Source organism: Strongylocentrotus purpuratus, unplaced genomic scaffold, assembly GCF_000002235.5.
Source record: "Strongylocentrotus purpuratus isolate Spur 01 unplaced genomic scaffold, Spur_5.0 spur5_scaffold_13, whole genome shotgun sequence".
Classification (NCBI taxonomy): Eukaryota; Metazoa; Echinodermata; class Echinoidea; order Camarodonta; family Strongylocentrotidae; genus Strongylocentrotus; species Strongylocentrotus purpuratus.
The window spans coordinates 106646-131967 of record NW_022145598.1 but is presented as its reverse complement, the minus strand read 5'-3'; the positions used below and the strand labels follow the sequence as shown (position 1 = coordinate 131967).

Genomic DNA, 25322 nt, shown 5'->3' with positions numbered 1-25322 from the left:
GACAAAATGGGAATAAGACCACCGGAGTAAGCACCAGCTCCTGATAGGGCATGGAAAGTACGTAGACCCGTACGGGGAGGGTAACTTCTGGAATTCGTAAAGAGAAAATGAGGCATGCGTTAATACACTTTCGATCTACAGTCCGGCAGCCAAACCCGGATTTGGGGCCTAACCTTGTTTTTTGAAATAAGTTTTTTTTTTTAATGGATTCTGATTGTCTAGGTATCCACTGTGAACAAGCAAAAAACTGGAGCTCTGTCAGGCTTGAGCAATTTGAGATATAAGCAAAAACAAAATGGCCGCCAAAATGGCGTTTTCTGCTCTAAAAATATGTGAAAACGTATACTTTGTCATGTTTTATTGCTGTATTTAATAATAATAATAATATTGAAGATTTATATAGCGCTGGTATACAAATAAAGTTTCTAAGCGCTTTACAAAACAAGTGAAATGAAAAGTACGGTTAAACTAAATATGTAATAAGGATCAACAAGAAACGTGAAATGAACAATGCGCTGTATTTAGATCCCTTTTCTGATTTTTTTACCAGGTATGATATATATGATACATATTTTGATAATTCTAAATATCATTTTAGATGGCAGAGCAATTTATACATTATTTATACAGGGTGATTCATAAAAAAAAGTGTACAAGAGATTGACTGTTTGCGATTTCTACTTCGATAACAAGCAATCAATGTATACACACTCTGGCAACATATTTTGTGATGTATATAAGCTGCATTTTAATTGAAGCTAATTGATGTAGCCTATCATTCTATCGCCTTTACTCTTTAGCAATTTGTGATTATAAGCAAAAACAAAATGGCCGCCAAAATGGCGTTTTCTGCTCTAAGAATTATGTGAAAATGTATACTTTGTCATGTTTTATTGCTGCATTAAGAACCCTTTTCTGATTTTTTAAAACCAGATATGATATATGTTTTAATAATTCTAAACGTAGTTTTAAATGACAGAGCAATTTATACATTTATACAGGGTGATTCATAAAAAAGTGTACATTTCTACTTCGATAACAAGCAATCAATGTATATACATATACGCTGCATTTTAATTAAAGCTAATTGATGCCTTTTTCATCTAAAAGCAAATGTATTTGTAGAGATACCCTGTTCAACATACACACATCTATGATCAACTGCTACGATTCAAGAAGTCTGCAGCTGTAGAGACAGGGACAAACACTCAACTGACAGCATTATCAAGTGCTGAAGATCTTGTTCAGATCGTCGTTGACAACTTTGATGCAGATGTTTCATCTCAGAACCGTAAATTGTCAACACATTCCCTTGCAGTTCTCAGCCAGATACAAGCATGCACCATGATGATCAGCAAGAGATTTCACAACCGAAGAAGGCTGAGATGTCTAGAGATATTGACTACAAGCTTGACATCATGAGATACAATTAATGGTCCAAGGAAACCAGATATGCCACCTGTCAAGAACTAAGTTCCACCAATTAGTGTTCTCGCTCATATGGTTTCTCGACAGATACCTAATGAGTGTGACCTCAGGTTCTTGACAGATGTTGTGCAGCGTGATAACTGTCCTGAATTCAATGGATATAATAGGCATTTTGTGTCGCAATCAAGGAGAAGCCGCACATCCCAAAACTAAAGCAGTGTATCTGTCATTGATTGATATACCACGAAAACTGGTCAATGTTTCACTGTCTTCATTACAGATCAACAATTGTACAGGGTTGCAGTAGAGGTACAACCTGATCAAACCAGTACTGATAATGATGCTCTATGTACAGGCTGAACGAGAAGGTGATTGGCCCTACACCTAGAGGCAGTGAAGCTTATGATGTCCTACTTCTTTGCGTCGGGACATGTAAACTACGCGCGATATAGGTTATTCTACCTTCGACGCATGGAAGCCCTACCAGGAGATGCACTCCAGCATTCCATGAAAGGGTCTGCACAAAGAAAAGGCTCCAGCAAGGATATCTGCAGACCAAGGTGACAGAGACTGGTTGCGCAGAAAACTGGATGTGAGCATCGATCCAATGGACCCAAAGAAGCACCCAGCGAACATTGTCGATGTGGTCAATGGACAGATCGCTCCTGAATCAGTGAATGTTGACAGCTAGAGCAGTTGAAACTGGTGCTCAGCAAATGGGTGAGTTTGAACGGAAATTGCCTGGAGTTTTCTACGACACAATTTCGAAGAAAATTCAAACCATGGCTGTCATGAAGAAATCAATGGACGTAGGCGATTCCAAGGTATACGATACCAAGTTGATATACTCTCGCGTGATAGGTATACAAGCAAGTTCCAGAGATGTTGAATTTCCTGATGTAATGTCATGTGAGCTGTCGCCAGTTCCTATAGCTCTGTTTGATGAGTCTGGAGATATGGGTATCTCAAAGTCCAAGACCGCTTTAAAGAACCAGAGACAAAGGTTGAAGTATCAGCTACGCGACACATGAAGGAACGTTTAGAGTGATCGATGGCTGTACTCTCCTTGGATTCCTAATTGGCCTTTATCATCACCAACACGACAACCAACAGTGATGGACTTTGTATCGAAATTCAAAGGCAAGATTGAAGAGAGACTAAAATCCGGTGATGTTTACTTGGTCTTTGACAGGTACAATGATTACAGCACCAAGTGTGCAACCAGGATATCGAGAGGCAATGATGGTTGCAGAGTCCAACTTCACCCCTTCCGTCTCAGAAACTGACTCTGACAGTCATAGAGAACAAGAAACAGTTGATTAACATCATTTGTCAACATCTGCAAGGCGATGCAGGTTTCATCATAAAACACAAGCTTGTGATCACCAGCCAAGATGACACTCCTGTTCAACTATAGGTCCAGGTGGTGTTCCAATCCAACAGCACGATATGGCCACATCTCATGAGGAGGCTGATGTGATTATTGTGCAGCAGGCTATCATGCTTGCAGATGAAGGACGATCCATCGGTGTACTTGCAGACGACACAGATGTCTATGTTTTTCTGCTTCATTTATACCAAAAGCAAGGCCTTCAGTCACCCTTGATAATGGAGTCGTCCATCAGAGACAGATCTGTAATCGATATACATGCCACAGTGCAGGGGCGTACGCAGGGGGGGGGGGGGGTTGGGGTTCAACCCCCCCCCCCCCCTTTGGTATTTTTATGTGTGTAAACCCCCCTAAAAAAACTAAACCCCCCCCCCCCCCCCTTTGGTTTTTTTTTTTTTTTTTAATTTAAAAAAAAAAAAAAAAAAAAAAAAAATTATGCCCACGGCTATCGTAAAGTGACCTTACTCCCCCCCCCCCCCAAAGAAAAAAATATCAAATTTTCAAATTTCGAGACCAAAAAAAAAAAAAAAAAGTGTCCGCTTGCACAATGTTGATCTGTGCGTGTCATGCATCCGTGCGATGTCTAAATGTTCAGACTCTGGCAGCAAAAAAAAAATACATTTAATGTCAATCAAAATGACAGTGATGCGTGAGCTCAGTTTAGCAAAGGAAGAAAAGGCGTATCCTTAAAAGAATTGCGTACAAGATGAATTGTGAAGGTAAAATTCCTAATATCGATACTTAAAGTGACCTACGCTATAAAATGGTAACACATTCATGAAAGAAGAGTGATCAAATTATCATTTTTCACGTAATGGTGTCTTACTGTAGGAATTCAAATCCTATTGTGAAAACAAATGTTTATTACTATAGACTATTGATAGAAATTGTGTGATAAACTAACATTGCCGCCATTTTGAATATGTAACTGAGCAGATATACAACGGCCGCCAAAGTCAAATATCCAAATCAATTCATCTCTGATTCATGAAGTACCAGAGTATACTACTCTGCCAATTTCCGTAATGTTTAATACTTATGGCAAATGTTGCTTAAAATTTATCATTTTGGTGGCCATTTTGTTTTTTCCCATTATCTAAATTAGTCATTATTGACAAATGAGTATGACACAAGTATTTGGTACACTTAGGTATTCTAGGAATTGAAAACATAAGGTAGAAAGAAATGAGTATAATACTATTTTATTGTGATTCTAAGCTTAACAGCTGGCATTTATCCGCATTTTGAATATGCAAATTGGCAACAATTAGAATGAAAATATGCTAATTTTGTCATCTATGGTCATCTATGTTCATGTATGATCATCAGGAATGTGTTGACAATGGTCTTTGTGAATTATAAGCACACCATTCTGCCAATATTTTGTAATGTATTATGAAATAATTCAAATTTTACTAAAAATAGGCTATTTTGGCGGCCATTTTGTTTTTGGCCATATCTTAAATTGCTCAACAATGACAAAGCTCCAGTTTTCTGTTTGGTCATCTGCAATATGCCTAAGGAAACAGAATCCATCAAGATAAAAACTTATTTCAACAAAACGAGGTGTAGCTCAGTGGCTGCCGGACTATAATGCGGCCGTGCGGTCAGCAGAGCTAGGCTATACTGCGCCGGTATATAGTACTGGTGTGCACGCTGACGCCCAATATATCTGCTGGAGCTGGAGACGATCGCGCAAGGACTGACACTTGCTTTTTCGTTGTGAAAAGTGTGAATTCTCTGAAATCTGGTTATTCTAAAAGACCAGCAAATAATGTAACTCGACTAGTAAATCAATATTGAGAAGAAGATCACCAAAGATGTTGAAGGGCGGATCTATAATTGGGTTGCAATGAACCCCCCCCCCTTCCCCTTGGGCTGCCAATTGAAAATGTGATGTGCATAGAAAAATGCTATCATGTGTCCAGACCTACACAGTCAGTAGATGCTAGGAAAACATCACTAAAGGGGCTTGTCGGCTCGTGGACGATGCTTCGCATGTTATGCCATTAAAAAAATCACTTACGAGGGTTCAAAATAGCAACAACAAAAATCGCCTCGCCGCTACGCGGCTCGTGGACGATATGCCACATCGTATTTGGGTTACCCCCCCCCCCCCCACCCTTAGCAAAAAGCTAGATCCGCCTCTGTGTTTTGGAGGGATATGGTAAAGACTAGACTAAAGACAGAATGTAAATAAGGTTACTCCAATAATGAGGAGGACATTATGTGCAGAAAGGGAAGAAATGGAGAGAATGTCATCACGGGGATATATAATATGTAAGAAGTACATTTTCTAAGAGGGAAAATGCCGACTTAAATAAATGATAATGATAAAATACCAAGGAATTTAGGAGTTTCATGGGTACCAATTCAATGGAAATTTGTATTAAAATAAGAGCCCCCGTCAGCACTAAAAGCGCCCCCGTGAGAAGGTTCACGGGGGCTCTTTTTTTTTGGAAGAGCCCCCCTGGACAAAAAATTTGAGCCCTGGTTGCAAGGGAAATCAGCTTTATTCTTTATTCTTTGTAATGACTGTGTTTATAAACAGGCGCGCCGGAAGCAGTTTGGGATTGGGGTGGCAAACATTCCAGGGGGCTCACCTTCCAGGGGCAGTGACGTAATGAGCAAAAAAGTTTGGAAGGAGGGGGGGGGGGGCAGAAGAAAAATCTGCATCACCACCACTCTTACACGTTACATGCAGGCCTCGCGGAACGCTTTTCAAAGTGGGGGTATTAACGATCAGGTAGAGCGTAAATTGGCTTGGGGTCCAGGACCTGAGCCTCGGCAGGGGGTCAAGGGGCTGAGCCCCCGGAGCTCACGGATTTTAGGCATTAAATTACGGTCAGATAAGCATATTTAGATACCTTATTATTTTGTGACGCTGGCAGGTCACTAATTGGCGGAGAGTCCAGGGAGCAGAGCCCCCGGAAACTTAGGGTTTTTAGGTATTTAATTACGGTTAGATGAGCATCCAGGGGCCCTATTTAAGGTCATTGATGTGGTCCAGGGGGCAGAGCCCCCGTAAGCTCAGATGTTTTAATATTTAACTACGGTCAGAGGAGCATCCAGGGGCCGCTTAGCTTAGAGCCCTTTGTGGGGTCCAGGGGGCAGAGCCCCCGGAAGCTCAGGGGTTTTAGGTATTTAATTACGGTCAGATGAGCATCCAGGGGCCGCCTTAGGGCCCTTGGTGGGGTCCAGGGGGCAGAGCCCCCGGAAGCTTGGGGGTTTTAGGTATTTAACTACGGTCAGATGAGCATCCAGGGGACCGCCTTAGGGCCCTTGGTGGGGTCCAGGGGGCAGAGCCCCCGGAAGCTCGTTTTTTTTTAAGGTATTACTGTCAAATGAGCATCCAGGGGACCGCCTTAGGGCCCTTGGTGGAGTCCGTATGCTCTGAGGTTTAAGTTTTAATTACGGTCAGATGAGCATATTTTGATACCTCATTTGTGACGTTGGCAGGTAACTTAATATTTCTCTCTCTCTTTCTTTCTTTTTCTCTGTAACATACTTTTTCAAAAAGTGAGGGGGCTCGAGCCCCCGAGCCCAGCGGATTTGCAGACCATGACATAAAGGTTTCTAAATAAGCATATTTTTCGCCCGACTGTAAATTTGGGAATTTCTAATTTTCCAACAAACGCATAAAAAGGTATGACTTACAAAAATACTGGAAATTCATGTCATTTCAGCAACATTTGTAAATCACTGGTATCGAATAAAAAAATACCCCCCCCCCCCATCAGTACGCCATCGTTCAGGAGCTCATGTCTTCTCACCCCTATATAACAAAAAACAGACACGCTTTTACATTCTCTCACAATACATGTATGTCCACGATATGCGCGTATCGCTATTATAAAAACCTCCATTGATAAATATAGGTGGCATGCGCAATTTTTAGGAAATTTAATTCCTATTAACTTTCCTTTTCTTTGAATGGAATTTATATGTGATTTAATTCTGGTTTTTATTATTGTTATGTACTTTTGGGTAAAAATACAACCATCTTTACTCCTTTACTGCTTTTTTTTTTTTTTTTTTTTGGAGGGGGGGGGGGCGTTTTGGGGGGGCAAAAATGCGTTTTGCCCCCCACTTTTTTGACTGGGGGGGGCAGCTGCCCCCCCTGCCACCCCACTTCCGGCGCCTATGTTTATAAAAGCACGAAAATCATGAAAAATGACAATTTCATCTAAGATGAGGGATTTTAGATCTAGAAATCATGAGGGAAAAAAGTGTGGCGAGTTGTCCGAAAAGGCACCCCACCCTGGACAACTCGCCTGTAGCGAGTTGTCCAGGGTATTGTGGCGAGATGTCAAGGGTATTGTGGCGGGTTGTCTTGTTTAATGTTAAATGATCTCAAGATAAATGTAAGTGATGTTAAATTATCTTGCTATGCTGATGACATTGCAATCTGGTGTTCAAATAAGGATTTAGAGCTGGCCCGCAGGAAATTACAAGAGGCCCTGCATGAGCTTGAGATATGGTGTTGGACGTGGAAGTTAAACGTTTCCCCTACCAAATCTGCAGTATTAATCTTTACCAACAAACAAAAGAAAGATATTCTTCTACAAATAAAAGGACATAATCTGCCTATATGCGAGCAGTATAAGTTCCTTGGTGTGAGGTTTGACTCCAATTTAACTTGGTCTGTCCATATAGATTCTATCATTGATAAATGTAAGAAAAGAATAAACTTGCTACGTTGTGTCTCCGGCACCCCCTGGGGAAGTAAGTATGAGATTTTGATGATGATTTATAAAGGACTTATCCTATCCATTTTGGACTATGGGAGTGAAATGTATGATTCTGCTTGTATATCTTTAACAAAAAAACTTGACTCTATCCAATACAGAGCCTTAAAAATTATTACAGGCACAATACACAATGTGTCCTTGGAGGCTTTACAAGTTTTGACCGGGGAGCTGCCTCTGAGATATCGTAGAAGGTTGTTAAATGATAACTTTCGAGTTTATTTACTGTCTAGTACTCTAAACCACCCAACAAAAGAAGTATTGGGTGATGACTATGATTTAAATAACTTAGAATGGAAGATAGGAGAAGGACCTTTTAAACTGCGATCCTTTAGAGACGAAGTAGTGGTGGAAGGGCAAACCAACTTATTGCCGAAAATCCCAGAATGGCGGTTAGCACGACCACAAGTGTCTTTCGAACACCATGGCAAAGTGCAAAAAAAGGAAATGCCTCCATTTGAAATAAAATCGATTGTTCTAGATAGCATTGGAAATTCATGGAATGGGTTTTTACATATATATACAGATGGTTCTAAACTCGAGGATGGGAAGACAGGAGCCGCATTTTATGTGTCTCATTATAATGTGGTGAAATTTTTTAGATTATCCCATGTCTGTATTATGAGAGCAGAACTATAGTGGCCATACTAATGGCACTAGAGTGGATTAATACATTTATTGAATCCTCTTCGGTGGTAATTTTTAGCGACGCTTTGTCAGCTTTACAAATGATCGATTCATACTTTATTAGATGTGCTATTGTAAATGAAATTTTATCCATAATTAATATTTTGCAGTTTAAGGATGTTTGTGTTGCTTTTGAATGGATTCCGTCACATTGCGATATTAGGGGCAATGAGATCGTAGATCAGGCTGCCAAAAAAGGAGCCATGAAAAGGTGTATAGACATAGTTATACCAAATACAAGAAGTGAATTGGCAGCCTCTCGTTTGATCCATTATAACAAATTATGGCAAGCAGAATGGGATAATGCAGAACACGGTAGATTTTTATATGCTTTGCATAGCGACGTTTCAAAGCCCATACATAGACAAGGCCTATCTCGCAGAGAAGAATGCTTGATACAACAACTAAGAGTAGGTAACTGTAGTTTAAATTATTACCTTTTTCAAATTAACCAACACGATACTGGTCTTTGTGAAGTTTGTCAAGAAGATGAAACAATTAAACATTTTATTTTCTATTGTACAAAATACGACAAAGATAGACGTCTCTTAAAAGAAAGGATTAAATTGAACAACCCCAATCTAAAACAATTATTGATGTCTAACCCAATTTTTACTCGTGAATTATTGGGTTACATATACGATACTAATCGTTTTAGATAGCTTTTAAAGCTATCAGGGATCCCCTTAACTTATGTCGATCCTGTAATAATATATAAAATGAAGTATTTGCGGTTTTTCCATGAACAATTGCAACTAACTCCCATCTCGCCTTTTATGTGCATTTTATGCAATTTTAATATTGCAGTTTTTTTTTTTTTTTTTTTTTTTTTTTTTTTTTTTTTTATTTTTTTTAAATAAAACCATATCACTATTAATTTCATTTCACCAAGGAAAGTCGCTCGTGGGCTTGATTTCCGAAGCCCACGCCAAAGCTATACACGAAATTGACTGGCGCAAATAATCTTTGAGATTGAAGAGCGCCATCTAAACGAAGAACCAACCAACCAACCTCTTGGAGCGGGTTGTCTTTGTGGCGAGTTGTCTGGAATTCGCCAAACCGCTTCCCATCATGCATTTCAAGTCTTGAAAATATTTGACAAGTAGGCCTAGCTGCACGATCGACCGATAGTAATTTCATTCGACAAGACTTTTGAATACTCATGTGTTATGAAATTTGGATAGAATTAACGTTAGATGAAGGCATTTATGGCTGTGGTAAGAAAAATCTAATAAATAAATAGAAATTATGTTTGAATCATACAATGATTTCTGGGGATATTAGGGCGGTTTTCTTGTTGTTTACAGTTGCCAAGTGAACAGAACTCCAGTAGGAATTACTACCCTTGGTCCCATTGCTTCGTGTCTGTGTAACGACTAACGTTATTTATAAAATGGCTCTAGTATTTTAAGCATCGTGATTGGTCAATACGCGTTACATGACATTGAAAAAATTTTGATGCAAGCACGATTTTGCAGAAATGAGTGCAGAAAAAGCGCAGTAAAAAGTTATATTGCACGGTGCGTACGCGTGACCATGGAGATCCAGTGCGCGCGCGTACGCGTAGACTAGTACGCTCCCTCGAGTGCATTATACAAATAACGCACGTCCCAGAGTGCAATAGCGGTGAATGCAGTACACGCGAGGTTTCTTTAGATTGGTGCCGCTCTGTTAACGAGCCGCTTGCGGCGAGTTTACAGTGCGCACCATCTAAAGAAACCGAGCGTACACTGCATTTACGTTTCGCACAACAGGGTCAAGTGCGTTATTTGTTTTATAAAATAGCGACACAAATAGCAACAAACGAAACTTTAGATCTTAAGTTAGAGTCTACGAGAGTTCGATCTAGATCTAGAGTTATGTTGGTTCGAGACTAACCTTGCAGGCTTACCAAAAAGTCAATGGGATTCATTGCCTTGGTTAAAAATAAAATCCATACAGTGGGTCTAGAGACGAGTCTACATCAGACAGCTGAAATTCCTGGCTTCATTATAAAATCCAAAAGTCAAAACAGGCCTAAATCCAAGGCAAAAGTAAAATAAAAATTTGCTTTTTAATAATACCCCGCTCTAGCTAGCTAGCATAGAGCTAAGCTACGCGTACGTTGCGCTGGGGATCATGGTGGAGCGCGTACAATATTAGCTACGCGTAGCCTACAATAATTGCAATGCACTCGAGGTCGAGGGAGCGCGTACTACACGTACGCGCTGGATCTCCATGGTCACGTGCAATATAACTTTTTGTTGCGCTTTTTCTGCACTCATTTCTGCAAAATCGTGCTTGCATCAAAAATTTGTCAATGTCATGTGACGCGTATTGACCAATCACGATGCTTAAAATACTAGAGCCATTTTATAATGTAGGCTATAGGCTACGCGTAGCTAATATTGTACGCTCCACCATGATTCCCAGCGCAGCGTACGCGTAGCTTAGCTCTAGCTAGCTAGAGCGGGGTATTATTAGAAAGCAAATTTTTATTTTACTTTTGCCCTGGATTTAGACCCGTTTTGACTTTTGGATTTTATAATGAAGCCAGGAATTTCAGCTGTCTGATGTAGACTCGTCTCTAGACACCCTATGCATTTTATTTTTAATCAAACAATGAATCCCGTGGACTTTTTGGTAAGCCTGCAAGGTCTTAGACCCTCATTTTATTAGTAGAACCAACATAACTCTAGATCTACATGTAGATCGAACTCTCGTATACTTAAGATCTAAACTTTTGTTTGTTGCTGTTTGTGTCGCTATTTTATAAAACAAATAACGCACTTGACCCTGTTGTGCGAAACGTAAATGCAGTGTACGCTCGGTTTCTTCAGATGGTGCTCACTGTGAACTCGCCGCAAGCGGCTCGTTGCACAGAGCGGCACCAATCTAAAGAAACCTCGCGCGTACTGCATTCACCGCTATTGCACTCTGGGACGTGCGTTATTTGTATACTATGTCATGATGTGGCCTGTGGCTAGCTAGGCTATTTATGCCTCTCCCTAGACAGAAATAATCGTCTGATTTGGGTCATTTCTTTAATAAAACTGACATTTGTTGACATTCCCCAATACAGACGGTACAACAGAGATCTCGTACCGTGGGGGTAGCTAGAATGGCCTTGCTGCGGCATGTGCGGTGGGTCGGCAATAATCAGCCCAAAACTTGGATAGATCTAGATCTAACAGTTAGATCTAACAGTTAGACTCTATAGGGTCTATGGGAGGTTTGAAGGATATATCTTTTTTATAATGTTATCCGGTCTTACCCTTAACCATCCTATGTTTAATCTATGTAGAAATAACATGCGAGTAGACTATGATAAAAGAAACATCGGGACCATTACTGAAGTAACTTTTAAAATATTAGCCTAGAAATGACCACCAAACGGAAAAAATTGACATTTTTTCCCGACAAATCTTCATAAAATCTGAATTATAAACAAGTAACATCTAGGTACACTAATACAAATACGATTTTCTGAAAATTCAGGTATGATTTTTTAAGTTTCTTTCAAGTATATTTCTGCGCATTGCAGCGCCAATATTCTTCACTGCTTCAAAATCACCCTTGAATTTTTTTTTTGCAACGAATTTGATACGAGGTCCGCGAGTGTTCCCCATTCCTTGCGTGTTGAAAGTTGGTAATACCGGTACATAGTTTGCATTGACTCGCGCACGAAAAAATGGTCGAAAACAAAATGTCAAATGAAGAAATAAACAAGCTTTTGTACAGTTATAAGAGTTCTACCGAGGTTTCTTTGTCGATTTAATTTATTATATAGTCTCAATTAGAATTCAGAATTATCTCACTGAAAAGTTAAGAAACCGACGATGTTCTCGATCGTAGTTATTTTCATTTTGCCAGCAGCCGATCTAGCGTTGTTTGGGCAAAAAGCTAGGCCGCTGCCTTCCCACCACGAACCTTTCCGAGTCCCGCTAAAATGGCACGCTGCGGAGCTCCGAAGCTGCGTTGGTATCGCTGCAAACTCTCAGCCGGCTAGCTCCCCACGGCGGACCATTCGCGGTATGGCGAAAGTGTGTGTGTGAGGTATGATTTTGGATTCGAGAACGCACGTAACACAACCTTGCGCGTCATTTTCAGCTGTCGAATGTGTACGACCAATTTTACATGTACGATTTTTAGTACAGATACTTGGTCAGTTTTCTTCTTAAATCTTTGGTTTTACAACATTTAAAAATATAATTTCTTCAAATCTGCTCCTGACTCGGTTCAGACTAATTGTCTGATGTGTTTTCAAGTCAATTTTTTTAATACATTTTTTTGCATGAATTTGCCTAGCTAGATCCAGCGATGAACATCTTTTCGTACACGACATTTTCTCCCCGATTTTGGTCCTGAAAGGCGCTAGAGTCTATAGATATATAAGAACTAGCTATTATAATTATTATTATTAATACTTACGGTACATGCAAATGAAATTTCTAGATGGTTTGATTACCAAAACAATGTATTTTAACGATGTGTGCCAAGAAAAAATTGGCACTTTCGTGCATAGATCTAGACCTAGTGGCAATTTTCACGGGGCTGTGCTGGCGTCCTGTATCGCAGCCGCAAGCTGGGCATCTTGCTGCTAGCCGATTGGAGTTTAAAAAAAAGGTCACAAATTGTCACACAACGATCCTGGTTAAGGGGGGGGGGGGGGAACAAAAATGGGTGTTTTTGAAAACAAACTCGTTATTTCGCTATTTGAATGCACACGTATACACGCAGTACCATGTGTACGAAGGCTTGCAACATTGGTAGCACGCACAAAGATCGCGCTGCTGAACTTTATGTGAGCTAACGAGCATGAGATGAATGCATGTGCCCATGGATGCTCATGGATATGGGCTGAGCAGAGTCACGCCTCCCTAATTATTAGCCGATACAAAAAGTGGGAGGAAGGGTAGTGTCAAACTGCAATCTATTGTGATACCTGGGGGCTAGCGAAAAAATAAGCGCATAGATATTCCTTATGACTCAAACTATTTATCTCTCAGGGGGTCATTTCCCAAAAGTGGGCAATCTCAGAGCTACGATGGAAACAATGTTTAAATCGCTGTTTTGATTAAGATATTTTTAGAGTTTCGAGATGAGCGTGCAATGCATTTAGACTGCATAGGGACTGCCATTTCTATGGAAGGGTTTTAGCACACTTACATGTAACTAGAGTGCGCGATCAGACACCCTACTCAAGTTCTCAAATGTTTCATCGCGCTGTTGATGTAAATATGGACATGTTATATGTTGAAATTTTAATGTACAAAAATGACAATGTACCAAATGATGTTGGATCATATGACAATTTTACCAAGTTTCCAGCACTGCCCCTACTCTTGATAATTAGAGTTGTTAAGAGAGGTCGTTCGGTGTATAGTATTCCGAGATCTTGTTGTCGGATTCTGTAGTATTCAATTTGAATCTTAATCTTTGTGATACATGTCAACATACAGGATCAGGATGTCTGCAGAGGATGACATTGATCGTTTCATACAACAACAGAAAAGGAAGATTGCAAGAGAGAGAGAAGATCTGCAACATTCAAATGAAAAACAAGTAAGAGACAGAGCTCTAAAATACATGTAGGTGGCTCGGCATTAAGAGGTTCCCGGGACAAATGAGCACCCAAAATCTGAGACCAGAATTTGTATGTAAATGGCTCAATGCAAACAAGAGACTGTGGTATGTAGCTCCACCAGATTGGACCACCTGTTCACAATAGACCATACAATACCAACATGGGGTTGCTATGTCAGATGTGTTGTAGCATCACCAGGTGAAGAAGATTATTGTGAAGGTATTGTATGAAAGAATGCAAGTCTTTTGTGAGCATTTGCTGAGCTGAGGGAAGTTACATACCACTATCTCTTGCTAGCTCTCTATCAACTGATGATTATGTCACTACATTAATGAGATTTGGAGCATCTCTTTAGGTTGAAATCTATGAGATATAGTTAGATGTTTGAATAACAAAATATGAGTTGTATGCAGCCCTGCACATGAACGGGAATCAATCCAACCTAAATAGACAACTACTCAAAAGAAAGCAAACTGATAAAAGTTTCAATTAAATCTGACTATATATAAACATAGTTATGCATTTTTGGAAGTTGCAAGCACTACGTACATGTATGGGCGCTGCAAATTGGCTTAAGCGTTAATGTCAATGTGATGTAGTGCCGGACTACTTTCCCATCTATTCCAACATACAAAATGACTAAATATAAATTTTCAAAAATGTATTGCTCAGGATGGTCTATTCTTTTTAAAGAACCTGTAATAATATGCTATCTTTAATATATTTTGAGTAGTGCCCTGAGAGAGAATTATGAATTATATATATATTTCTGTAAAGCGCTTTGAGAGGGCCTTCGGTCCTGAAAAGCGCTATATAAAAACTAGCTATTATTATTATTATTATTATGAGAAAAACAGAAATTGTGTACATTGCAAATGGGAGAGTTATCCAAGTCCTTCGTCACAATCCACTAACATTTATGAGCAAGACAAATATAATGGAAAAGAGTTTGGATTTGTAAGGTCAGATGCTAAAGTTCCCAGGATCATCAAATGAGGTTATACATACATGTACATACTGTAAAGGCAGAGGCATGTTAGAGACCAGACGCATTCATCTTCAAGTTTTTGTTTGTTTTTTACTTTGCCAAAGTTGCATTCTTGTTGTTATTTTTGTTGTTGTTAATTTAATCTCATTTAATTACAGATATCAGTACCTCTGTCGAATGGATATCCTAATGGAGACATAGTTCTAAAAGAGAACCGTCCTCCTAAGCCTCTTACCAACCAGCACAAAGGCCATAAACAGTCAGGTACATTGACATACATGTAGATTGTTCTGAAATGTTCATCCTTCTCCATAGGGCTAAATTAAGAAGTTTGGGGATGGTTATACAGTACTTGTTTGTACGACGTATCGTAAGTGTTTTTAAAGTGCTACTCATTGAATCAAAGTCAAGTTTTCTTCTAGAGAAGCACCACACACATTTGAGACGTGATGGAGAGCTCCTCACAAGCAAAATATAAGAGTTGCCATTTTGTTTGAAGTTTGAAGTTTTATTTGTTTCACATTTGTATACAAGTCTATACAGTAGGTTTGTGGGTGCACCATGTGTGTGAGAGAGAGAGAGGGGTTTGAGGAGTCCTGAAAAGGACTCTGACTCGGTAATCTCGGTAATCTCTGACTCGGTAATCCTTTTCAGGACTCCTCAAACCTCTCTCTCTCTCTCACACATGGTGCACCCGCAAACCTACTGTATGTACATCACCATGCAAGCCGACACTTACAAGCAGCATCTAAGTGTAATATAAGCGTAGATTACACACAACAAAAAGAAGTATAATGTACAGAAAATAGGCATAAAGTTTTGAAATGTACATGACTGGCAAGGTAAAACAATGTAAAATGTGGCCTAAATAATTGTGTGTGAATGGGCTCCCGTACTGAGTGACATATTATAGTAGGTTTGAAGTTATGAGTATTATAGGAGGCGAAAAGGGAAAATAATATAATAATGATAATGTAGGAGAAGGTGAAGAAGGGAAGAGGAGAAAGCAAATTGATGAAATCAATGGCATTGTAAAATAACAAAAACAAAGTCTGTATAACCACCTGTACAATCTGTATGTCCCTTTCTCGTCTCTGTTGGCATCCCCCTTTTTCTTTCCCCTATTTTGTAGTTCTTTTTGTAGTTACAAATTAGTTTATTTAATTACTCATTATTCCTAAGTTTCATTTGAGGTGTTCATACTTGTACAAGCATTGCTTTTTAGTGGACCCCTCTGTTTCCAACATGTATTTGTTAAATTTGTTTTAAATGCTTATAATTTATTTGTAATGTTTTGTTGGAAACATGAATAAATTTGAAATTTGAAATTTGAATTAGAACTGTAGATGTACATGCATGTATTTCTTAATTCATTAAATCCTTTCATTCAATTTTCCTCTTTCTTTCTTCTTCTTGTTTGATTGCATGTACATGTCAATGCCCCTAATATATTCTGAATCAATGTCTTCAGATGAACCTGGTCTTCCTGTTGGTAACTACATCACCACAAAAGAGAAGCTACAAAAGGAGAGAGAGGCAGAATACAGAAGATTCATTCAAGAGGTAACTAGACTTTTTGCTCAAAATCTGTCATGAATAGGTACAATACTTGTTGTATCAACACTGCTTATTGCTTATCATCAGACATACACCTGTATGTGAATGTATGCGGTACTATTGATGTTACATGTAAACGGAAGTCTTCCAAAAAAATCGTTCCAATTACAGGCAAAAATGGTGTACACCCTGTATGTCTTTGAGTCAAAGTGAAACATAAATGCCATGAGTGTGAACCCAAGCGCATGGAAGAAACGGCTCTCTCTAGCGGGTCTGACACCTCGTGATCTTAAATAAGCCCAAGAGTTTGCCATCATGCCTCTAACAGCCTATGGCGGAAGTGCCATGGTTCTGCTGTATTTGTGCCAAGTCAACACGAACGATGTGACATTACTCCATGGTTTCCCAACTGTTTGAGAGTTTGAAAATTAGATTGCATAAATATAACTATATTACTTTCAAATTCTGTATTCATATACACAATTAAATAATTTTATTACAGGGTTTATTGGAGTAGGGATTATTATTTATAGAAATTTAGGCCTAAATAAAAATAGGATATATTACTCCCTATATTCATACGTTCATATCATTCTATATTTTCAAAGGCAATTCTTTTTTCTTCCATTGTCCAAAATTTCTTTCTATAGATTTCTGTAATACAAGGTAGAACAATATAGAAAAATTGAAAGATGCAAATGCACAACAGTCAAATGGATAAAATAAAGATTATAATTTGATTTTGGCACTTTGACTATTATCATCTACAATGTACAAAGTATAATGATAGGTATATCGTTGCAATGAAATGTGTTTCATAATGAGGAGAAAAAAACAAGAAAAAAGCACCCTTTGTACCCCTGAAATTGAATTGTGCCCAAATAATGAATTCATTTGTCTGAGGTTGGCAGGTAAGATAAAAATATTGACTTCTATGAATGAAGGGCATGTTAAAAAATATTGCCCAAGATGATCTTTAAACTGTACTGAAACCAGAGACAAAGTCAAGGGGCATAGTGAAGTCTTGAGATAATAGAGGAGCTATTGTTTTAATCGTGAACTAAAAAATAGGCAGTTCCATCCCTAGTGTCTATTCTTAAATTTTGTTCTAAGAGAGAGAAAGAGAGGGGGAGGGGGGGGGGGGAGACAAGAAAGGGTTCTGAATACATTGTATTCATGATTCAGACTGAACATCATGACTATCACATGGATCCAGATCTTATTTTATGTACCACTCGCCCAATAGCCTGCATCATTTCTGAACACACTCCATGCCCCCCCTACACAACATATTGCCCCCATCCCAACATTTTGCTTCATTTTAATTGGGGGGGGGGGGGGAGGCACTTCAAAGGAGGGAGGGGGTAAGGTATGTTGTAATTCGTAATTTTCATTGAAACAAGCGTCTTTATTACTTGATTTTGATGGGTTATTTTCCTTCAGTTTTGTCATGTTAATGATTGCGCTCGCAATCATGATCCTAAGTTTGTGGTTATGAACATGAACGCACGTGACCCTACATGTTCAAGATGAAAGTCACTCAGAGCATTCACTATTTTGACGCAAAATGGACTTTGATGAGTAAATCTGCTTGTGAAACCTACTTCAGATTTATAATGATTATCATTGGTCACACTCATTGTTTTTCTTGTGTCTCTCAATATCCATTATTGTTGAAGCTATCCAGTGTATCTATGATTCTTTGTTGGTATATAAAGTTAGTACTTCAATTTTCTTTCTCACAGAAAAATAATCGTTCCTCAACCAAGAGAACAAATATAGAAGGTGATGGTATGTCACTGCCAATAGGAGAAAGGCTTTCTGCTCAGGACAGGGCACGTTCCCAGCGAAACAAAGAGTACAATGACTTCTTGAAGCAGAAGGGAGGTAGTCGAAGGAAGGGCCAGGACCAAGGCACAGAGCTAACTAATGGGGTGAGTATTATGTTTGCAACAAAACAAAGAGTACAATGACTTCTTGAAGCAGAAGGGAGATACAATGTAGACGAAGGAAGGGCCAAGAATCTTAACTTCCTAAGTCTGATTTTGCTCAAACTTTCACTGACCCATTCCTCTCATTATTCTCCTTCTATGAAAACCAACTTATTATGAAAGTGGACTTCCCCTTTAATAATACAAGTGAATGCATCTATGTCATACTTCATTACCAACTGTTGACACAGATAGAAGACTTTTTGCTTGCTTGCTTCTCTCTAATGCAAAACGCCCATCAGCATTATCTGGATATGAGAAAAAGTAGATCCTGTAATCCATGGTCACTTCCTTATCCATTACAACATGCTATAACAATTAATTACGACATCAAATGAGGAACACAGGAATAAACATAAGTTTGAACATGTACATGTAGCTGGGTCTTTGATTTGCATGTGTTTTCTAAGCGGCCTGAAATGTAATTTCAGAATATTTTTTGCCCCCTGACCAATTAATTGAAAGCTCCTGTTTTTATACCAACTTTAAAATAAAATGCTATGGTGCTGCATATGTACATGTTAGCAGCCTTGCTTCCTCTGAATGTCTGTTAATGTTAACATCTGTTTAATGCTCCAGAATGTGTATAGGATAGCATTTCATCATGTGTTATGAATGTACAGATTGTATACCCCTCTCACATACATGTATATAAAATCAAGTCAAGAAATGGATTTTGATTATGCAGTGTAATTTATCGATGCTGCTCACATAATGAGTAGCATGCTAACAAAAATGAATAGCAATCTCTACAAAGTAATGTACCAACATGCCCAACTGGTCTATTTTGACTGCTGTAATCATTTCAGGGTGGACAACATCAATCAGCCTCTGGTCCTCCTAACAGCTATGGCCAACAGCAACCCTCCAATGGCTACAACCAACATCAGCCCCTCAGTCAGTATCAGCAGGGAAATGATTCTTACAATGCACCAAGACTTCAGCAAGAAGCTTCTTCTCAAACACCTGTACCCAGGGGTTATGATGATCTCCCTCCTAGAGCACCAAGGAAAGGTTGGGCAACACCACAACCACTGGAATATGATGATATACTGAGACGTAAGAGAGAGGAGGAGAAGAGATACAGGTGAGTAGAGTATGGTGATATACTGAGACGAAAGAGAGAGAAGGAGAAGAGATACAGGTGAGTGGAGTATGGTGATATACTGAGACGAAAGAGAGATGAGGAGAAGAGATACAGGTGAGTAGAGTATGGTGATATACTGAGACGAAAGAGAGAGGAGGAGAAGAGATACAGGTCAGTGGAGTATGATGATATACTGAGACGAAAGAGAGATGAGGAGAAGAGATACAGGTGAGTGGAGTATGATGATATACTGAGACGAAAGAGAGAGGTGGAGAAGAGATACAGGTCAGTGGAGTATGATGATATACTGAGACGAAAGAGAGAGGTGGAGAAGAGATACAGGTCAGTGGAGTATGATGATATACTGAGACGAAAGAGAGAGGAGGAGAAGAGATACAGGTCAGTGGAGTATGATGATATACTGAGACGAAAGAGAGAGGTGGAGAAGAGATACAGGTCAGTGGAGTATGATGATATACTGAGACGAAAGAGAGAGGAGGAGAAGAGATACAGGTCAGTGGAGTATGATGATATACTGAGACGTAAGAGAGATGAGGAGGAGAGATACAGGTCAGTGGAGTATGGTGATATACTGAGACGAAAGAGAGATGAGGAGAAGAGATACAGGTCAGTGGAGTATGGTGATATACTGAGACGAAAGAGAGATGAGGAGAAGAGATACAGGTCAGTAGAGTATGGTGATATACTGAGACGAAAGAGAGATGAGGAGAAGAGATACAGGTCAGTGGAGTATGATGATATACTGAGACGAAAGAGAGATGAGGAGAAGAGATACAGGTCAGTGGAGTATGGTGATATACTGAGACGAAAGAGAGATGAGGAGAAGAGATACAGGTCAGTGGAGTATGGTGATATACTGAGACGAAAGAGAGATGAGGAGAAGAGATACAGGTCAGTGGAGTATGGTGATATACTGAGACGAAAGAGAGATGAGGAGAAGAGATACAGGTCAGTGGAGTATGGTGATATACTGAGACGAAAGAGAGAGGAGGAGAAGAGATACAGGTCAGTGGAGTATGGTGATATACTGAGACGAAAGAGAGATGAGGAGAAGAGATACAGGTCAGTGGAGTATGGTGATATACTGAGACGAAAGAGAGATGAGGAGAAGAGATACAGGTCAGTAGAGTATGGTGATATACTGAGACGAAAGAGAGATGAGGAGAAGAGATACAGGTCAGTGGAGTATGATGATATACTGAGACGAAAGAGAGATGAGGAGAAGAGATACAGGTCAGTGGAGTATGGTGATATACTGAGACGAAAGAGAGATGAGGAGAAGAGATACAGGTGAGTAGAGTATGGTCATATACTGAGACGAAAGAGAGAGGTGGAGAAGAGATACAGGTGAGTGGAGTATGATGATATACTGAGACGAAAGAGAGAGGAGGAGAAGAGATACAGGTGAGTGGAGTATGGTGATATACTGAGACGAAAGAGAGAGGTGGAGAAGAGATACAGGTCAGCGGAGTATGATGATATACTGAGACGAAAGAGAGATGAGGAGAAGAGATATAGGTCAGTGGAGTATGATGATATACTGAGACGAAAGAGAGATGAGGAGAAGAGATACAGGTGAGTGGAGTATGATGATATACTGAGATGAAAGAGAGAGGAGGAGAAGAGATACAGGTCAGTGGAGTATGATGATATACTGAGATGAAAGAGAGAGGAGGAGAAGAGATACAGGTCAGTGGAGTATGATGATATACTGAGACGAAAGAGAGATGAGGAGAAGAGATACAGGTCAGTGGAGTATGATGATATACTGAGATGAAAGAGAGAGGAGGAGAAGAGATACAGGTCAGTGGAGTATGGTGATATACTGAGACGAAAGAGAGATGAGGAGAAGAGATACAGGTCAGTGGAGTATGATGATATACTGAGACGAAAGAGAGATGAGGAGAAGAGATACAGGTCAGTGGAGTATGATGATATACTGAGATGAAAGAGAGATGAGGAGAAGAGATACAGGTCAGTGGAGTATGGTGATATACTGAGACGAAAGAGAGAGGAGGAGAAGAGATACAGGTCAGTGGAGTATGGTGATATACTGAGATGAAAGAGAGAGGAGGAGAAGAGATACAGGTGAGTAGAGTATGGTCATATACTGAGACGAAAGAGAGAGGTGGAGAAGAGATACAGGTGAGTGGAGTATGATGATATACTGAGACGAAAGAGAGAGGAGGAGAAGAGATACAGGTGAGTGGAGTATGATGATATACTGAGACGAAAGAGAGAGAAGGAGAAGAGATACAGGTGAGTGGAGTATGGTGATATACTGAGACGAAAGAGAGAGAAGGAGAAGAGATACAGGTGAGTGGAGTATGGTGATATACTGAGACGAAAGAGAGATGAGGAGAAGAGATACAGGTCAGTGGAGTATGATGATATACTGAGACGAAAGAGAGAGGTGGAGAAGAGATACAGGTGAGTGGAGTATGATGATATACTGAGACGAAAGAGAGAGGAGGAGAAGAGATACAGGTGAGTGGAGTATGGTGATATACTGAGACGAAAGAGAGAGGTGGAGAAGAGATACAGGTCAGCGGAGTATGATGATATACTGAGACGAAAGAGAGATGAGGAGAAGAGATATAGGTCAGTGGAGTATGATGATATACTGAGACGAAAGAGAGATGAGGAGAAGAGATACAGGTGAGTGGAGTATGATGATATACTGAGATGAAAGAGAGAGGAGGAGAAGAGATACAGGTCAGTGGAGTATGATGATATACTGAGATGAAAGAGAGAGGAGGAGAAGAGATACAGGTCAGTGGAGTATGATGATATACTGAGACGAAAGAGAGATGAGGAGAAGAGATACAGGTCAGTGGAGTATGATGATATACTGAGATGAAAGAGAGAGGAGGAGAAGAGATACAGGTCAGTGGAGTATGGTGATATACTGAGACGAAAGAGAGATGAGGAGAAGAGATACAGGTCAGTGGAGTATGATGATATACTGAGACGAAAGAGAGATGAGGAGAAGAGATACAGGTCAGTGGAGTATGATGATATACTGAGATGAAAGAGAGATGAGGAGAAGAGATACAGGTCAGTGGAGTATGGTGATATACTGAGACGAAAGAGAGAGGAGGAGAAGAGATACAGGTCAGTGGAGTATGGTGATATACTGAGATGAAAGAGAGAGGAGGAGAAGAGATACAGGTGAGTAGAGTATGGTCATATACTGAGACGAAAGAGAGAGGTGGAGAAGAGATACAGGTGAGTGGAGTATGATGATATACTGAGACGAAAGAGAGAGGAGGAGAAGAGATACAGGTGAGTGGAGTATGATGATATACTGAGACGAAAGAGAGAGAAGGAGAAGAGATACAGGTGAGTGGAGTATGGTGATATACTGAGACGAAAGAGAGAGAAGGAGAAGAGATACAGGTGAGTGGAGTATGGTGATATACTGAGACGAAAGAGAGAGGAGGAGAAGAGATACAGGTGAGTGGAGTATGATGATATACTGAGACGAAAGAGAGAGAAGGAGAAGAGATACAGGTCAGTGGAGTATGATGATATACTGAGACGAAAGAGAGATGAGGAGAAGAGATACAGGTGAGTAGAGTATGGTCATATACTGAGACGAAAGAGAGAGGTGGAGAAGAGATACAGGTGAGTGGAGTATGATGATATACTGAGACGAAAGAGAGAGGAGGAGAAGAGATACAGGTGAGTGGAGTATGATGATATACTGAGACGAAAGAGAGAGAAGGAGAAGAGATACAGGTGAGTGGAGTATGGTGATATACTGAGACGAAAGAGAGAGGAGGAGAAGAGATACAGGTCAGTGGAGTATGATGATATACTGAGACGAAAGAGAGATGAGGAGAAGAGATACAGGTGAGTGGAGTATGGTGATATACTGAGACGAAAGAGAGAGGAGGAGAAGAGATACAGGTCAGTGGAGTATGATGATATACTGAGACGAAAGAGAGATGAGGAGAAGAGATACAGGTCAGTGGAGTATGATGATATACTGAGACGAAAGAGAGATGAGGAGAAGAGATACAGGTCAGTGGAGTATGATGATATACTGAGACGAAAGAGAGATGAGGAGAAGAGATACAGGTGAGTAGAGTATGGTCATATACTGAGACGAAAGAGAGAGGTGGAGAAGAGATACAGGTGAGTGGAGTATGATGATATACTGAGACGAAAGAGAGAGGAGGAGAAGAGATACAGGTGAGTGGAGTATGATGATATACTGAGACGAAAGAGAGAGAAGGAGAAGAGATACAGGTGAGTGGAGTATGGTGATATACTGAGACGAAAGAGAGAGGAGGAGAAGAGATACAGGTCAGTGGAGTATGATGATATACTGAGACGAAAGAGAGATGAGGAGAAGAGATACAGGTGAGTGGAGTATGGTGATATACTGAGATGAAAGAGAGAGGAGGAGAAGAGATACAGGTGAGTGGAGTATGGTGATATACTGAGACGAAAGAGAGATGAGGAGAAGAGATACAGGTCAGCGGAGTATGATGATATACTGAGACGAAAGAGAGATGAGGAGAAGAGATACAGGTCAGTGGAGTATGATGATATACTGAGACGAAAGAGAGATGAGGAGAAGAGATACAGGTGAGTGGAGTATGATGATATACTGAGATGAAAGAGAGAGGAGGAGAAGAGATACAGGTCAGTGGAGTATGATGATATACTGAGACGAAAGAGAGATGAGGAGAAGAGATACAGGTGAGTGGAGTATGGTGATATACTGAGACGAAAGAGAGAGGAGGAGAAGAGATACAGGTCAGTGGAGTATGATGATATACTGAGACGAAAGAGAGATGAGGAGAAGAGATACAGGTGAGTGGAGTATGATAATATACTGAGACGAAAGAGAGAGGAGGAGAAGAGATACAGGTGAGTGGAGTATGATAATATACTGAGACGAAAGAAAGAGGAGGAGAAGAGATACAGGTCAGCGGAGTATGATGATATACTGAGACGAAAGAAAGAGGAGGAGAAGAGATACAGGTGAGTGGAGTATGAGGATATACTGAGACGAAAGAGAGATGAGGAGAAGAGATACAGGTCAGTGGAGTATGGTGATATACTGAGACGAAAGAGAGATGAGGAGAAGAGATACAGGTGAGTGGAGTATGATGATATACTGAGACGAAAGAGAGATGAGGAGAAGAGATACAGGTGAGTGGAGTATGGTGATATACTGAGACGAAAGAGAGAGGAGGAGAAGAGATACAGGTCAGTGGAGTATGATGATATACTGAGACGAAAGAGAGATGAGGAGAAGAGATACAGGTCAGTGGAGTATGATGATATACTGAGACGAAAGAGAGATGAGGAGAAGAGATACAGGTCAGTGGAGTATGATGATATACTGAGACGAAAGAGAGAGGAGGAGAAGAGATACAGGTGAGTGGAGTATGATGATATACTGAGACGAAAGAGAGAGGTGGAGAAGAGATACAGGTGAGTGGAGTATGATGATATACTGAGACGAAAGAGAGAGGAGGAGAAGAGATACAGGTCAGTGGAGTATGGTGATATACTGAGACGAAAGAGAGAGGAGGAGAAGAGATACAGGTGAGTGGAGTATGATGATATACTGAGACGAAAGAGAGATGAGGAGAAGAGATACAGGTGAGTGGAGTATGATGATATACTGAGACGAAAGAGAGAGGTGGAGAAGAGATACAGGTCAGTGGAGTATGATGATATACTGAGACGAAAGAGAGAGGTGGAGAAGAGATACAGGTCAGTGGAGTATGATGATATACTGAGACGAAAGAGAGAGGAGGAGAAGAGATACAGGTCAGTGGAGTATGAGGATATACTGAGACGTAAGAGAGATGAGGAGAAGAGATACAGGTCAGTGGA

At 40.1% G+C, this 25322-nt stretch overlaps 1 protein-coding gene across 5 annotated transcripts in view; it reads left to right on the top strand.

Annotated features, from left to right (window-relative positions):
- Nucleotides 1–9352: 9352 nt before the first annotated feature.
- Nucleotides 9353–25322, top strand: part of LOC100892823 (centrosome and spindle pole associated protein 1) — an 87239-nt gene continuing 71269 nt past the window's right edge. For all 5 annotated transcript variants that reach the window (XM_030982658.1, XM_030982656.1, XM_030982655.1 and 2 more), the window contains exons 1-6: nt 9353–9470; nt 13695–13797; nt 14966–15071; nt 16279–16370; nt 18110–18298; nt 19165–19442. In XM_030982658.1, the coding sequence (XP_030838518.1) occupies nt 13702–13797; nt 14966–15071; nt 16279–16370; nt 18110–18298; nt 19165–19442 (761 nt within the window). In that variant the 5' untranslated portion in view covers nt 9353–9470; nt 13695–13701. The remainder of the gene's footprint in view (nt 9471–13694; nt 13798–14965; nt 15072–16278; nt 16371–18109; nt 18299–19164; nt 19443–25322) is intronic.